The sequence below is a fragment of the Hyperolius riggenbachi genome, chromosome 1, assembly GCF_040937935.1.
Source record: "Hyperolius riggenbachi isolate aHypRig1 chromosome 1, aHypRig1.pri, whole genome shotgun sequence".
In the NCBI taxonomy this organism is placed as follows: domain Eukaryota; kingdom Metazoa; phylum Chordata; class Amphibia; order Anura; family Hyperoliidae; genus Hyperolius; species Hyperolius riggenbachi.
The window spans coordinates 471,905,188-471,923,248 of record NC_090646.1 but is presented as its reverse complement, the minus strand read 5'-3'; the positions used below and the strand labels follow the sequence as shown (position 1 = coordinate 471,923,248).

The 18,061-nt window shown below is 41.4% G+C and overlaps 1 protein-coding gene across 2 annotated transcripts in view; it reads left to right on the top strand.

Annotated features, from left to right (window-relative positions):
* The window catches only part of INPP5J (inositol polyphosphate-5-phosphatase J), a 60,297-nt gene extending 43,893 nt beyond the window's left edge, over positions 1–16,404 (top strand). For both annotated transcript variants that reach the window (XM_068240773.1, XM_068240763.1), the window contains exons 7-13: positions 3,067–3,178; positions 7,249–7,358; positions 7,943–8,141; positions 9,069–9,206; positions 12,491–12,577; positions 12,690–12,794; positions 14,711–16,404. In XM_068240773.1, the coding sequence (XP_068096874.1) occupies positions 3,067–3,178; positions 7,249–7,358; positions 7,943–8,141; positions 9,069–9,206; positions 12,491–12,577; positions 12,690–12,794; positions 14,711–15,160 (1,201 nt within the window). In that variant the 3' untranslated portion in view covers positions 15,161–16,404. The remainder of the gene's footprint in view (positions 1–3,066; positions 3,179–7,248; positions 7,359–7,942; positions 8,142–9,068; positions 9,207–12,490; positions 12,578–12,689; positions 12,795–14,710) is intronic.
* The last annotated feature ends 1,657 nt before the right edge of the window (positions 16,405–18,061 follow it).

The following is an 18,061-nucleotide window of genomic DNA, read 5'->3' as shown; positions in this document are numbered from 1 at the left end:
ATCAGGGGGCAGGGGAGGGGGAAATCAGTGTGCTTGGGTGCAGACTAGGGTGGCTGCACCCAAGGCTCGGACACTGGGACCACCAGGGCAGGAGGCAGCCTGTATAATACACTTTGTATACATTACAAAGTGTATTATACACTTTGTATGCGGCGATCCGGGTGCTAGTAACCCGCCGCCGCTTCTGAACGACGCGATCGCGCCGCCCATGCCCCTACAAGGACCGCCGCCATTTGTCTATACGGCGGTCCTTGTGGGGTCCACTTCCCGGCCGCTAATTGTATATACGGCGGTCGGGAAGTGGTTAAACTCTCATCAGGACTCTGCATAGGGAAGGAGGGAGGCGCTCAGGGAGGGGAGTGAGCTGCCCTTCCATCATTAGGTGCCTGTAGGCATGTGCCTTATGGTAAATCCCACCCTGAATAAGAGCCAATTTCAGCCACTTGTTTGAAGGACAACATGGGATATCCTCTTCCCATGCTGTTCTTCAAACAAGTGACTGCAATGGGTGTGCTGGGGTCCAGCCTTCTGCACAGATAATAATGTGTCCTTTAAGCTCCTCGGAAACTCCATAGGCTTTAAAGGTGGCAAAAAGTTGCAATGTGGCACTGTCTGTGTGCCTCATTTTAGACTGTAATATTTTCTTTTATTTTGAACATGTAAATTTGCAGTTTGTGTTGTAATACCGCTTGATAGAGGCCTGCGCGGGTCCACTTTTTCATACCCGCACCCGCGACCCGCTTTCTGGTGAATTTGATACCCGCAACCCGACCCGCACCCGCAGAACTGCTACCCGACCCGCAGGCCCGCTACCCGACCCGTGACCCGCTTTTTTTACATTTTCTTCTAAAGTGCACATTTAAAGTAACATTGGGGAGCTGTAAAGTTAATAAAACCTATTTTTATCCACAAACCAAAGCTAAAGAAGGTTTTTAGCTTGCTTTCACTACCCGCGACCCGCAACCCTACCCGCACCCGCAACTCGCTACCCGCAGCTTAAATCAATTCAGGTACCCGAACCAGACCCGCATTTTCGGGTTACCTGCGGGTACCCGACCCGCTGCAGGTCTCTACCGCTTGATACATTTTACCCCCTCAGCATGAGCTTTTTGCATTATTACACTTGCCAAGAACAGAACCAGCCCCAAATGTATTTTCCTGCTTTATGAGTTCCCGTGTGGATTACAGCCTCCATGAAAGAAGGCACAGGGCTATATAGCTCTCTATAGGTAACAATAAATGTAATCATCAGGATAAGGAAGCCAAATCTAAATTGCACTTCAAAATAAATAAAGCTCAGTGTTCATCTTCAAAGTGTACCTCAGATGAAAGGGACTAAAAGTTTTGTTCATACCTGGGGTTTCCTCCAGCCCCCTCCACGCAGATTGCTCCCTCGCCGCGGTCTAAATCCTCCTAGATGGTCTGGTAGCAGCCCCGTTCACCATGGCCAGTCGGGGGAAGTCGATGCAAGAGCAGTGCGGCCAAGCACGCTCCTCTGTCTCGCTCCTAGCGCAGCAGGACGGGCGGGCGCAGCCAGGCTGTGCATGCACAGTACGCCCGACTGCCCATGGAGAACAAGGCTGCTAACGGACCCTATAGGAGGATTTAGACTGCGGCGCGGGAACGATATGCGCGGAGGGGTCTGGAGGAAGCCCCTGGTATGAATAAAACTTTTAGCCCCCTTCGCCTCAGGTACACTTTAAAACATTTTTTTCTTTAAATATGAGAAAATGTGTTTCCAAAACCAAACGTAAGGCCTCTTTTCTGCGAATGGCTGAACTGCTCGCCACAAGTCCCGGTTGGTAGCAGTTACATGCAGCCAAATACCAGTAACAGCATTCGGTAACACCTTGGTGGGATGGGATTGCGTTGGTCCATCTCTAAAGGTTCGTATACACGTCCGATAAAGATCGTTCGTTACGAACGATTCGTGACGTTTACACGATATTCAAATTAGACTGAAAAGATCGTTCGTAATGAACGATTGTGTACACACGTGAACGATATAAGTATAAAGTACTGAACGACGAACGATAAAAAAATGCGTGCGCAAACGGAAGTGACGTTATGACAGGCAATACGAACATGCGTTATCGGACGATCTTTGTACACACTGCAACGATTGAACGATTATCTTTCGAAAAAATCCGCCGGGTTGGATCGGTCCGATTGAACGACAACGATCGTTATCGTTCACAAAAACGATCGTTCACACTTTTTGAACGCACGATTATCGTTCCGATTGTCGTTATCGTTCGTTTTTGAACGATCGTTATCGTACGTGTGTACTCAGCTTAAGCTGCATAAAATTGAATACAGAATTTAGAAAACCCTTCATCAACTCAGAATTATTTGCATCTCATTGGTCATTCCTTAGGCCACATACACACATCAGACCATAGTCTTTTGAAAATGAAAGATCACAGACCAATCGTACCACCCTTCATGTAGTATGAGAGCCATACTCTACACAGTCTTTTCTATGGAACTGAACTCCACATCAGAAAAAAAACTTTGCAAGATGCTGCACACACAGATGCTGTACAGACACAAAAGATCAGTATCTGCAAAAGATCTGTTCCTGACAAAAATCCATTCCTGCAAATTGCAATGATAGTCTATGAGATCTGCAGATCATCATACACACATGATTTAACTGACGTTCATCTGCAGATCAGATCCACCAGGATGGATTTTCAGATCTGCAGATGATTGCTTGATCTGCAGATGAATGTCAGTTAAATCATGTGTGTATGATGATCTGCAGATCTCATAGACTATCATTGCAATTTGCAGGAATGGATTTTTGGCAGGAACAGATCTTTCGTAGATACTGATCTTTTGTGTCTGTACAGCATCTGTGTGTGCAGCATCTTGCAAAGATTTTTTTCTGATGTGGAGTTCAGCTCCATAGAACAGACTGTGTAGAGTATGCGTCTCATACTACATGAAGGGTGGTAAGATTGGTCTGTGATCTTTCATTTTCCAAAGACTATAGTCTGATGTGTGTATGAGCCTTTAGTGTTGCTAATTCCAGTCATAATGTTCATTTGTGTTTCCTTCCAGCCTAGTATTCTGGTTTGGAGATCTGAATTTTCGTATTGATGATCTAGATTTGCAGTTTGTAAAGGCTGCCATTCAAGGCAACAAACTATCACTGCTCTGGGAGAAAGATCAGGTAAGGTGGGGCAAAAAAATAGAAAAATGAAAATAAAAAAAACTGAAATTTGAAGCTTTCTGTGCAAAATGAAAGATAATCTTTTTAGCAAGTCTTGCACTTTAATTAGCATAAAGTACTAGTGGTGATTTTAAAAGGACCACTTTAGTAAAAAAAAAAAGAAAAAAAAGTAAGCAGTTAAAATCTGACAGAACTGACAAGTTTTGGACAAGTCCATCTCTTCATACGTATGACAGGTATCTTTCTATTTTGGCAGTAAGGCCTGTAACCCACTGCAAAATGCTATCGCTAATCGCAAGCGCTAGCATTTTGCATGAGCAGTTTGTCAGCGCTCAGCGGTTTTATGAGTGTTTTAGGAAGTGATTTTCCAAAGTGTATCAATTTGCCAGCGATTGTTTAGCGATTAGCATTTTAAAGTCTGATTGGTCCTTTCAATTAATTTTAATTTTGTTACAGTGTGTGGTAAGGTTAAAACGCTAGCAAAATCGCTCCATGCAGGTTTTAATGAGCGATTAAGCCAGCGTTTATATACTTTACATTGAAGCGCTTACGCTCCCAAAATGCTCCAGTGGAAGTTGCCCCATCCATTAACATTAGCTGAGCGTTTTGGCAAAACGCTAGCGTTTTGAATCGCTCCAGAAATGCTCACAAAACCGCTCTTGTGGGTTCCAGCCCTTAGACTTAACAACTGCCTATCATGAAATGCTTTTGAAAACAAAGAAAACCTTGCGATTCCCCCATGAGGAGATAGACTAGTTTAAAACCCGTTGGTTCTGTCAGATTTTAACTGTTTACTTTTTTTTGCTGTAGAGGTCTTTTAAACAGCAGCAGTAGTCATTTATGCTAGTTAGAGTAGAATTAGTTGTTTTTGCTATAGTGGTTCTTTAATTATATTTTACATGTTTGAGCATACAGTGTTATGGTTTGTTGAGATTGTAGCAGGGCATCCATATGTTGGACGGCGGGCAGGTTGTATGGGTGGTACTGATATTGGCACTGTAACATCCTAGAATGATCTGTGTGAACATATATCCTGCTTTGAATACACATTTACCTTTATACGTTTACAAATTAGGGATATAAAGATGACTCTGTTGCCTTATAACCATTGTACATGCAGTATTTGCATAGATTTGCTTTCACATTGCAGTAACACAAGTATCTCTGCATGCCTCTATGCATATAAGCTACTATAAAAACAACAAAAAACATCTTTTTTTTTAAGTAATAAACTGTTGACGTGTCCAGGTTCTTCACATTCACAGAAAGACTCTACAGTAAACAACATCAGTTCTGTCAAATATTTTAGCGATATCTGCCTTAAATGATTATAAACTACTTAAAGCAAGCCTTAAAAGTCGTCATAATCAAGATTAGTCAGTAGTGGGTGCGTAGCTCACTATAAACAGAATATTTATAGGTTAACAGGTTTACCTCTGGAAAAAATATGCAACACTCATCTGTTGAATTTTATAAAATTATACTGATATAAAAAATAGATAAAGCATGTATACAGGAATATACATCTCTCTAGTTGTTGTCCATCATCCAAAATACATTTTCAAAGTTCCTTTAGTGAAACAAGTCCATATCAATATAGCAATTCTTCTTCTGTAGATTTTATCCTTCATCGATAATTGTTATCTCGAGATTGTACAGTGTATGGTACACACAAATATAGCTTTTTATTGTTAAGTTTCTAAGATGGCGTCGGTTAGGGGATTTAATGGTTACGCACAAAACTCAAACTTATTTTTAGCTGGTACATTCTGACATTTTGTGACATTTTGAACTAGCGGGTTATCTGAGCAGGTGCGTACATACTGTATATGTCGCTACTTGGCTTGTTAACGTAAGTAATTTACGTCTTTCCTAATCAAACTTACATCAATAACATTTTAATTAGATAATTTGACCCAAGTGGTGTTCTTTGACATCTTTGTGGATCTGATGGACACCAAAATAAATGCGTATGTTCTCAACTTATCTTATGTAATAAAAATATGGGATGTTCTCTGGTACATCATTAATTAATGGGGATTTCTGCATGCCTCCTGTGGTCACAAGTTGTACTGTCTTGATCACATGGCTTATTGTTTAATCACATGGCTTATTGTTTAATCACATGGCTTATTATTTAACTTTTGTATTCATAACAAACAATCCTCTGTTTTAATACATGCTAAAATATATAAAAAGCAAACTTATTTACCTTATTATATAAGTCTATCATTGATGAACTCATTAATTAATAAATCTATGATCACTATACATGATCTCTATTCAGGATTAATATCAGCATATAACAGGCCTAGCTTCTGCAGTGTGTATGTGTTTGGCCTTGCATAAGCGCATTGCATTGCAGCAAGAACTGAATATAGTCAAAACATTTCTCCAGCACTATCTTAATATAAACATAACCTTGTACAGGGAACAAAAAACTTACTGCAGAAAATGACATTAAGGGTTACGCTAACCAACACTCTAAGGGCCCGTTTCCACTAGTGCGGTGCGGAATCTCCGCATATCACCGCTGACAAAATCGCATGCGGATGCGTTTTTGCCGCGATTTCGCATGCGATTTCGCATAGGCAGGGTATATGCGATTTTAACCATGTCACTGCCTGTGTCAATTTACATTACTTTCAATGCGAAATCGCGGCAAAAAACGCATGCAAAAAACGCATGCAAAAAACGCATGCGATTTCCCTGTTAAATACATTGCCTGCGATTCGCCTGCATTCCACACGCAGGCGAATTCTGCAGGGTCTACCGTGCAGAAAAATCCTGCACATAAAAACGCAAATGAAAACTGACAAGTGGAAACAGTCCCATCCACTTGTATTGCCTATGCGAATCCGCATGCGTTGTCTGCATGCGAATTCGCGCTAGTGGAAACGGGCCCTAACAGATTAAAGAAGAACTCTGCTTATAATCATAAAATCATGAAATTAACTCAAATAATCTGCAGAACATTTTAACACATATATAATCAGCTTAAAGCAAGATGGAGATTATTTCTCTGCGTTAATATGATTTTCTGACAAGTACCTACTTAAAACAGCTCCAATGTGCATACAACATTTGTAGTGCACTTGTCTTTAACAGGACCCAATGCACCTAGCAGTGTAGCATATCTTGAGTTCAATCATTTGTGGCAGTTGTGTGTAAAATTGTCTTTGTGACAGGAACTTTCTCATAGCTTTTGTTTTCAATTGTCCTTCACTTCAGCAACACTCTAAGAACCTTGTCATTATGTAACTCTTCTAAATACTAAGTGAAAACTTACTTCTGTGTTCACACCAACCTGTCAGATACTTTAAACTTTTTCAACATCAGTAAGTTTTTATTTGTGTCAGTGCCATAATTACAATTGACGGGGCCCCTCAGCGAAACCTTTATGCCCCCACCCAGGGGCATAACAATAGACCCTGCAAGGGATGCAGCCGCAGGGGGGCCCAGACGCCACAGGGGGCCTTATCCTGAGAGACTGACAACTAAGGGAAAGGAGAGATAAAACTTTCTGCTCTCTGCACATTTGTTCTAATGGCTGCATATGGTCAACCACTGATAAGGGATCATACAACATTTTGAAGACAAAGATCTATGCACTAGCCAATTGAATAACACTGGTTCTGGTAGTGGTGGTGGTGGAAGGAGGCTCCATCTAAAGTTTTGCAGGGGGGCCTAGTGATTTCTAGTTACGCCCCTGCCCCACCCCAGTGTTCACATACCTTCCATTGCCGCCCCTTGATGCCCTTCATGGCCTGGGGGCCCATCTCACAAGGGTCATAAAACAAGTGTGGCCATCATGATCTTCGCACCCATAAAAAGAGTAGAGAAAAACAAGACACCTGATGTGAAGTATAGTCCCCTGTATCAGAGAAAGGAAAGGTTAGTATTTGGGACCTCCCACAGCTCGGCGCCTCCCTGAGATCACAGGGGCTGCTCCCCTCTAGTTATGCCCCTGATTCAGCTTACTGTTACCTTGTATCCATCATTTTTCATTCATCATTTGTGTTTCTTACCTAAAATTCACCCTCTTGGTAATGTGTGTATTTACTTTATAGCTAAGTGTAGCAAAATTTGAAGAGCCTGTGCTGTCTGGTTTCATGGAGGGGCCTCTAACTTTCCCACCAACATACAAATATGATGTGGGGACCAACACGTATGATACCAGGTAAGAAGATTCAATACAATATAAAGAAACAATTACACATGCATCTTAAAGATTGCATAATCCAGAGAAAACTCTGTCCCGTGGGCCAAATGTGGCCCATGGAGTTGTATGGTGGGAGGGGGGGGGGGGGAATCACTGGACACCAGAAAAGGATTAAGAGTAAATGGGGCCCTAGACAAGATAGCAGTTTTTCCCACCGCTAATGATAACCTGCCTGTTTTAAGGTGGCCACTAACTTAGAATTGCCTTGTGGATGATCCGCTTTGCAGGCAACTGTATAGGTGTGTATGGGGGGTGGGCACTAGACACCAGGGGACTGTATAGGGGAGGGAGGAGTGCCTCTAGACACTAGGGAACTGTATAGGGGAGGGAGGGGTCCACTAGACACCAAGGAAATGTATAGGGGAGGGAGGGGGGCAATTAGACATCAGTAAACTTTATAAGGGAGAGAGGTGGCCACTAGACATTGAGATTGGCCCACGACTTGGTCTCAGTGTTTCATTTCTGCATACTTTGTATTTGAGTTTGACACCCCTGATCTAGAGGATTACTTCAATTTTTTATGATGCATATTTCTTTCTCAGCTCTAAAAAAAGAAAGCCTGCGTGGACAGATCGAATACTTTGGAAGATGAAACACTCATTCTCCCAGAATGCCTCAGAGAAAGCAGACATGAGTAGCTCTGTGTCCGATGACCTATCAGTGACTCTGCTCAGCTATGGGTGCCATATGCATTATACAGAGAGTGATCACAAGCCAGTGTCCGCTATTTTCTCTCTCAAGGTTAACATGCAACCATTTATTTACATATTCTAAGTATATTCTACTGTATGCTTCCCTTTAGAGTTTTTTGAATGATCGCTGATTAAATCCCCATTCCAAAAAAGTTGGGACATTGTGGTGTTTTTTTGTTTTATTATGTGCCAAAAATTTACACAAACTGTTTAGTAGCTGTCCTGTATCAGGCAAAATAAAGGTGGGTGTTGGCTTTTAGTGGGACTAATAGCATATTACCGTAATAATCAACCCATGTTTGTCCCTTTCAGTTAAATAGGTAAAGGGGTAATTTTGACTTTCTCCTTTTCTTTTTTTACCAAACGATCAAACAAAGTTTAATTTGGAATAAAGGCCATAATAAATAGATTATCAAAACTAATAAATACAAATTTCTTTGTCTTTCATTTGCATTATTTTTTCTTCTATTTCATTATGTCTTCACATCTGCTTTCTTCTTTCTTCATCTGTATTCTTATTTCTTCACATCTGTTTCCTTATTTCTTCATCTGTATACTTATTTATTTGCATCTGTAGTCTTTTTTTTGTCCTCTGGCAGCATCTTCTTTTCTATACTTCTTTGTTCTTCTGGAATTGTCATCTGTCTACTTCCCTGTACTTCTTTGTTCTTCTGTTTTTTTTTTATTATTCTAGCCTTCTCCTATTCTATTCTATTATATTGACATCTATTCCTACAGTTTCCCACAACCATTTTGATCAGGCATCCTGTCAGTTGGCATGAAGTGTTTAAAGCACATACCTACTTATTGTCCCAATATCTGCACAGTAGTTTAGCTGCACCACTATCAGTGGCTGGGATTAACGTTAGTGAGCTAAGTCTTCACATGTATAATTATATTGAATTGTAGAGAACTATTGCAAAGATTAGGTGATGAAGGTTATTTTACAACATGTTTGTATTTAATTTTAACACAGTTTTCAGCTTGTCGTGTTGCCCCTCTGGTGCATATTTGGGTAGATGATGAATGGCTGCAGCCTGGAGATGCCTATGTCACCTACCGATGGTCACCAATATATATGAAGAGTTCTTGGGACTGGATTGGACTATATAAGGTTAGAAATGGTGAAACTTACACTTGACAACTTTACACCTGACTTAAAGTGCAGCCCAAGCATAAACCAAGAAGGAACACCCACATTTGCAGTACCTTACAGAATGATGATGCAGACAAATGATGTCCCTGGCAGGATCCCAGCTTAATGTAGTTCAATGAACACTTAATAGAAGGATGGAGTCTTGAATTCTAAAGCCACATACACACTCTAGATTTTCAGGCTAGAATGACACCATTGTAGATATTGAAAGTGATCAGTCACGGTGGCTCACTATTGACTGATCCCTAATATTCTTCTGCTGTAGTCCGTGCAGTAGGGTACCTCTCTGTTGTCCGCTCCCCTTCTCCTTAAAGTGAACCTCCGGACTAAAAATCTACTCCGCAGAACTGAAAAGGCTTGGTGTTTCTTTAAAGAGTAACTGTTAGGCAGAAAATACACAATACGTTCTCTACTGCATGCTAATAGAGCAGTAGAAAGGATGCTAACCAGGCAATGTAAAAGTTTCAAATCATTCTTACTTTTGTAGATTTCTCTCCTCATGCCCCAGGCTCTAAAAGTGTACGCAAGCCACAGAGAGAAGTGACAGGCATGCTGAATCAGCCTGATTGGCTGATGCCTCTGTCACTCATCTCTCTGCACTGCGATTGGCCGCCTGGTCTCCCCTTGTCTGCCTGGTCGCCGCTGCTGTTAGAGCGCACGGAGGGGGGCCAGAGGTTATCTCCTGTCACTGTCCTCTGCCCCCCTCCTCCAGTGGCATGTCCGCGCCCCCCCCCCCCCCGCCGTTCTGCCGCCCGCCGCCGCCGCATTCTCCTTTTTCCCCGCACTGAGCTTTGGGGAAGGATAAAGGTGGTGCACACACACAGACTCCCGGAATAATGGTTCCAGGCGCTGCAGTATCCTACACTCTGCACTAGTGCAGAGAATAGATGGGAACGACAGCGCTTGGATCCATTATTAGGTAAGTCTGTGTGTGGCTGCTGCATTTATTCCTCCCCGCTGTGCTCAGAGTCAGTGCAGGGAGGAGGGGGATGCGGGGGGGGGGGGGGGGGAAGAAGATCTAGCCGGACACAAGATGGCCCCTGCCAGCAACAGGAGCCTTCTAATATATAAACACGAAAATAACAGAAATCAAAACGTGGACACTACGATACATCTGTCATGTAAGTAGAGCATGTATTTATCTACTTACATATGTGTTTTTTTGAGGGGGCATTTTAGAGCTAACGGTTGCTCTTTAACAGTTTCACAGCATCAGAACTTTGTTTTTCTTACCAAAGCATCATTTTTAGCTGCATTTTTAGCTAAGCTCCACCCATCAAAGAAAACTGCCCGGGCTTTTTTTCCCTAATGCTGTGCAAAACATGATGGGATCTCTTATGTTGTTATTCATGTGGCCTAGCAACTGGGAGGGGTGATCAGGACACAGGACAGTCGGAACTGTGTCTCATGCTCCCTGTCACCTCCTTTCAACCAAAAAGATGGCTGCCCTCATGAAATCAAACATTTGCCTGTTCTTTTAAAACAGGGTGGGTAAGAGGTAATATTACCTATCTATTTTAATTAACTTAACTACTGTAACTTAATGACAGTATGTTTGTTTAGGCTGAAGTTCCTCTTTAAGGTGGCCGCACACCATACAATTGTTTACATGTACAGTATATTCAATTCAAGAATTACAATCTATTTTCTGATTGTAAGATTTGAAAAATCTGACCAATGTACCGCACGTGTGTCAAATGTTTCCCCAATTATGAAAAAAAGAGATTGAAAACGCTAAGAAAATTGCTTGCGTTTGTACATTATGAAATCGCCAATCTAACTTACACCATTCAGTTTTCATAAAAATTGACTTAAAAAATTCACCTCTACCGATCCACTTCTATCGAAAAAAACAGATTAGATTTCCCACTTGAGTTAAAAAAAATAATAATAATGATTTTTCTGTACAAGCAATCACTTTTATGGAATTGCCGTAAAATTTGACCATTTTATTGTATCATGTGTGGCCACCTTTATACTAGAGCAAGCTACTGAGCTCTGCATCTGTACAATAATCATTCCCAGAAATGAACACAAAAAATATCATTCCATGTGACAGTTATTGAAAGTATGTACACAGGTTTAGGACTCGTTCACACTACAAAAGCTTTTCTAAGCACTTTGTGATTTAAAAGCTCTTGCTAATGTTATGCTATCCTATTTTGTAAAAATCCCGCCTAGGAAATCCCATTAGCACCAGCGCTTAAAGAGACTCTGAAGCGAGAATAAATCTCGCTTCAGAGCTCATAGTTAGCAGGGGCATGTGTGCCACTGCTAAAACGTGTTTTGCTGCAGGGTAATGATAGGCCAATGTAGGTCTATGGGGCATTGCATACCTGCGTGGTGCAACACGCCACAAGTTTTGAATTTGCCGTGTGGGCAGCGCGTTAGGGGCTGGCATGTGTGGTGACGTGCAGCACTTGGAAGTCATGCAAGTCTATGGTGACTTCGCTTTTTACATTTTTCGGCAATCTCGTTGCTGCGCACATGCGCTGGAGTGTATTTTTTCAATACACCTCTGCGCAATTCTAATTTCGGACACAGGAAGTGAGCGCTAGAAAGCCTCACTTTCTGGTTGGCTTGCAGCCAGAAGGGAGATTACCGTGCATTGCCGCAGTAATCTCCGAAGGCTATTTTTAGCGTTGTGGTGCGATGCGATCATCGCACCGCAGTGTTCCTATACCGCCGGTTGCCAGTCTGAAATCAGCCTCAGCATTGTCAGCTGTAGAATTCCCTACTGGTAACATCCATAACTGAAACACAAATGAGGTGTACAAGATACAGAGGCGCCAAAAGAATAAAAGGTAATTAAATGAACTTAAAAAACCAACTGGTTAAACAGAGGAGGCAGCTGTGGTCTTACCCCCTCCAAACAGACACAGGCAAGGACTGCGATTCAGACAGTCAACAATTTATTCGGAACTCCAAAAAACAATGCAACGCGTTTCACGGGCCATATATCCCGCTTCCTCAGGCAAAATACAGTAGGAGTCACAGCATCTGTATTATATCAGCGAGCTCGGCGCCTCTGTAACACAAATGATATACAGTACAATTCCTATATCTCTACAGCATACACATATATGATTTGTATGGTAGGATTTTGTTTCAGTGAATAGATATGAATGCTTTCTTTTAGAAGCAATTCATCTCCATGAGGCTGATGGCAACATTGTTCACTGTAGAACTTTATAGGGTTTTGTCTTTATTTCTCAATATGTAATTATGTTCCTTATCTGCAGGTTGGATTCCGACACCATAAAGATTATGTGGCCTATGTCTGGGTGAAGACAGAAGATGAAGGGGATCCCGGAAGATACCAGTACCAGGTTCCTATAGAATATTTTTAAAAATAAATCTACGAGTCAAATACAGAGCACCCTATGTCCACTGCGTTTGATGTATGTATATGTCTAAGTAAATACATGTGTTGCAACCTAGGTAATGTTCATTGAGGAATCTCTTCCCAAAGGCACCGGTGAATATCTGCTTGGTTACTACAGCAACAACATGAGCACCTTAGTAGGTGTAACTGAGCCCTTCCAGGTAGGTACCCACACATTCTTTTCAGTATTCTCTTTTATATCTGGGTTTAGAGTAAACCACATTTTTATGGTTATTAAAAAACTGACACAAAAGTGCCAAAATTTACCAGTGACATTTTGTGTTCTTTTAGTTTGTAGGCAACACATGCCTTTAGGTTGTAGTCTGTTCCTGTCATTTGGTAGGACATGAAAAGAAAGAGTTAAGAAACAGACCAACCTGGCTGAGGCCCTGCCCTATACACAGCGGAGCTTGAAATTTGTGATCCCTTTAAAGAAAACCTGAGCTGGGGAAAAAAAAATTACGGTACTTACGTATTATCCCGTCTGGAAAGTCTGGCAGGTTATTCTTTAAAAAAAAGTTTGTTTGCTCCCCCAGGAAAATATGACCATTTTTGGAAAGCTGAAAGTCCCGGCTTTCTGTTGCACCGGGTCCTGAGTCGGTATGATGCTCAGTCCCCAAGTTCTGGGGTTTTGAAGGAGGGGTGTCCCCTGAACTTGGCTGCAGAAAGTGCAATTACAGAAGTACGGGACTAACCCGACGTGATGATAATCAGCACACCCGGTAGGTCTTCTTCTTCCTTCACAGCATAAATCTGTGTCTTCAAAACTTAAGTCAAGTGCCCTGGGTCTCTCATTACACATGAAGGAGCAGCGCAGCTATGCACCCTCGTCTCCTATCTTACTGGCATGGGCAAGAGACTTAATTCCACTGTGCTCTCTGCAGCAAAGTGCAGGGAACACCCGTCCCCCAAACCCCCCTTTACTTGGCAATGGGGCCTCACGTTGACTCAGGACCCAGTGCAAAGGAAAGCTGGGACTTTCAGCTTTCCAAAAATGGTTATATCTGGCTAGGGAATCAAACAGAACGTTAACAAAAGTAAAAGTAAGTACCTAATTGACTTTTACTTACCTGGGGCTTCTTCCAGCCCCCCTGTAGTATTTGAGGTCTCTTGGTGTCCTCCTGGTCTCCTTCATTTTGCCACTGTCGCCCCATGGTTCATGAGCTGTCTTGGCCACATGCTTCCTCAATCTCTCTGCAAATGGGTAAAATATTATTGGCTACAGGAGAGATTTAAGAGATGCAGGGCCGGGATAGCACATGCGCCGTAGTTTTTCAGTTTTCAGATCTTTTATTATGAGACTTGTGTCTCTGAAGAAACTGAATTGCAAACAAGATGTTTTGTGTGGAACAAACAGCACATTTTGTGTGGAATAAAATCATGGCATATAATTTGCCCTATAGAAGTTATGTGTCATCTACAGTCAGAGTATATGCGACCAGAGGCAATATTCAGTCAGCACATAGCAAATATAAGATCAGTATTGTAAATCAGCTGTTTGTTTCTTTTTTTAAATCAAATCTGCATAGTTTAAAAAGTGCAAAATCAATAGAGAAACTCCAACCAAGAATTGAACTTTATCCCAATCAGTAGCTGATTTACATGAGAAATATAATGATTTTCACAAACAGACCATCAGGGGGCGCTGTGTGACTGATTTTGTGCTGAAACACCTCCCACAAGAAGCTCTGAGTACCTTGGTACTCTGGGCAAATTGCCACAATGTAACAATGTTCACAGACAGGAATTAGCTGTTTACAGCTGTCTGTAACAGCCAGAACAGCTAGAAACAGCTACATAACCTGCCCACAGTAACAATGTCACCATGTAATAAATGTCAGAATGTGAATCTGGGAGAGGAAATATTTTACAATGAGCAAACACTGACTAAATCATTTATACATAATTATGGTAAAAAATGAAGCACTTTTTTATTACATTATTTTCACTGGAGTTCCTCTTTAAGGAATGGAAAGAAATACAAACTGAAAATGGCTAACAAATAGAGCAGGATAATAAAAGTGCAAGTCTTGCATTAATAACGCTTTGCTTCTTTTCTTCCTCCCTCCCTATCTAGATCAGTCTTCCTGGTTCCGAAGTAAGTGAGTCCTCTGACAGCTCAGACTCCAGTTCAGAGGATGATAATAGCACTCAAGTCCTATTACCACCCAAATCTCGGAGCCCCAGTCCTGCCAATGCTCGTTCACCAAGAAGCCGGAGTCCAGCCCTTGCACGTCTGCATGATCTTATCATTCCGGGTTCCTCACGCCAGAAGAGTCGCAGTCCATCTCCATGTGGGGCCAAGAGCCCCAGGCAAGAGAGGCCTCAGAGGTCTAGATCTAGGGAGACTAAACGTGAACCCCCATATAGAAAAATGCACAGTCCTCAGGTGTCCAGCACCACCTCTGTGCCCACTATAAGACCAGAAGCTGTGGGCCAAGGCTTCAATCCAGAAGGGACATTGCCTATCTCTCTTACCAGCGACGCACCTTCTGCTGCCACGCAAAACAAAGACTTGCATAGTTAAGCTGAAAACCAACAGAAAGCAACTAGAGAAATCATTTGCACTAGGCAAAAAGTTTGTCATGTATCTTGCAATTAGTCAACAAAGCAGACATCTGTTTGTAGCATATTCAGCATGTGTTTTGTCACTATGATATTACAGTAAATTCAAGCTTTGTGCTACTTTGCAGGAGATCTCAAATATCACCACTAGGTGTCAGAGTAGTTGCCTAGAAAAGAAGTATGTGAAGACTCCAGTCCTGCTGTAGTATGAGTGTGACTTTGGGGTGTTTTTATATGAATATATTTAAAAAATATATATAGAAAGAAGCAGATATATGAGATAACAGTGAAATGGAGTTGCACTAAGAGAAGGTTTATAATTGGATAATAAATTCTATGAATTAATTTAAACTTTATAAATCACATATTTTATGAAGGATGGTATACTATTATTGAATGTGTTATGGATTTATAGAATGTTGTTTGATGTGTAACTGGATATTTTTTATTACATTTCAAGATGAATTATATCCCCAATTATGAATGTAACTTGTAGTGTCACCTCAGCAGGACTTTGCTCAAACTGCACTGAAATATTTGTTTGAACTTTTACACACAGTCATTTCACAATTTATATGTGTATTTAAAGGATTACTATTACTAGGAAATTGTAAAATGTGAAATACATTTCTCCTATAGTATAATGTTCTATAAATTACTTTTTTCCCATGCCGCTGTCATTTACAGTAGGCAGTAAACATTTTGGACTAGTCCATCTCATGGTTGAGTCTCAGTTATTTACAGAAGCACTTACTGGACTGCAGTTGCTCAGCCAAACTGCTCGAATAGTGTGAAAATGAGCAGAGAAGCTGGCTGCCATATTTGTGTAGCTCCTTTCCCAAGGAGTGGTTTTGTAAAGAATAAATATCTTGTATGAGAATCTCCTATAAGGAGATGGACTAGTCCAATCTCGGATCTGTCAGCTTTTAGCTACCTCCTGTAAGTGACTGAAACATAGGAAAAAAATCATGTATAGTGCATTTTACTCTAGGAGAAATGTACATTTTATATGTATGCAATTTACATGTTGCAATTTTTTTCGATATTGATCCTTTAGAAGGCCTAAAATGTAATGCGAGTTTGAAGATAGGGCTTTTTGTCATGTCAAACGTGAGTTGTGTGTATGTGCAATATACAAGCAGAATTTATAGAGCCTGTTTGGTTTGTCATTCAAGTATGTTTTGCAATAAACGCTGTCTGACTGCTGTCTGCCTGAATAAGCATGCATGTCAGTGTTGTTTAACACTGTTTAATGTATAACACGACATAAACTGATTTGCTTCCTAGTGGCATTGAGTGGAAAACTAATGGCATAGCAGTAAGGGATGCAGAGTTTGCAACTGTACCGGGGCCCCAGGACCAGAGGGGCCCACAAAGGGTCTTTTTTTTAACAACCTCCTTTCGTTGGTGCTGTACTGGTAATGATCCCCTCTATGTGTGCTTTGGATTGTGGTATTTATTACCAAACTGTTACTGGTACCCTCCTCTGCTTAGACTTCTCTGATGCTGTGGCTGCCTTTAGCAAATTTTAGTGCTCTATCTCAATGGCTATGTTTAGAGTGCTTAAAGGGACTCCGAGCACCTCTCATGGGCATGCCTTTAAGACTCCAACCAGTACTGCAAAGTACTTAAAGATTCATACCTTTCTGTAGCTTGTGTTCTCCTCTTTCAATCAATGCCTGAATCGCCGTGCTACACCAAATAGTTTTTGTTCGATTTCATTTTAAATATGACGGCTGCCATCTTGGCTATGTTATAACTTCCGGGTCACCTGTCTTCTCTGTTAGAGAAGTGCATCACTGAATGAAGCAGGAAGAGGAAGTGACACGCATGGCCATTGCAAGAGGCTCCTCCAGAGAGGTCATACCACGACTTTGTTGGAAGCTATCTGTCTTAAAGGCATGCCCATGATAGGTGCTCTGAGTCCCTTTAAGGGGACCTTATGTAAAACTCACACTGAGGCACATAGGGCTTGATTCACTAAAACCGTGATAACTCATATCATGGCCGCGCTAGCGTTTTTGCCAGGAATTGCGAATTTTCGCATGCACTGCTGAATTTTCGCGCGAAATCAAGAATTATGTGGTGCCCTCTCCTACAAGTGTCACCCCAGGCATGTGCCTGGTTTGCCTATACCTAAAAACAACCCAAATAACTTTGACTATTGGTGCATATGTACGTAAATGTTGGGGGGCAAAGTGCTGTACAGACAGCTTGCTCTGCTGTAGCAGAGCAATACATACTGTTTCTATGGGGAAAGATGGAGGGATGACAACGTGGCACACAACAGAGTGGCTACCAACAGGAGGGCTGAGGAAGTCAGCAGTGCGTTTTGGGGTTAATGTTTAAAAATCCGGTGTTCCAGATTTTTAATGGGAATCTGAAGAGAAAAAAAAACTTATAATGAACTGTATGTATAGTACAGCTAAGAAATAGAATATTAGTAGCAAAGGAAAGAGTCTCATATTGTTTCCAGTACAGGAAGAGTTAAAAAAACTGGGGCAGAGACAGTCCTATTTTCTAAAACACTTATACTTCAAAGAAACCGTGAAATCAGCTTCAAATAAGGTTTTACTGCAGAGGAGTTAAAAAGGGTCATTAGCTCTGCTCGGTTTCATAGTTTAAAATACAGAGTGTTGTTTGCAATTGCAAATATTGACAGAATGATGCAGTGTTATAAAAAAAAGCTATATAACTGATAATAAAAATATGAGACTCTTTTCTTTCCTACTAATGTTCTATTAATTATGAGTACTACACATACAATTCATCATAAGTTGTTTTTTGCTTTGGTGTCACTTTAAAGAAGTTCAGGGGACACCTGTACATATGTTGGATCCTAGGCCAAGGTGGACACCGATGT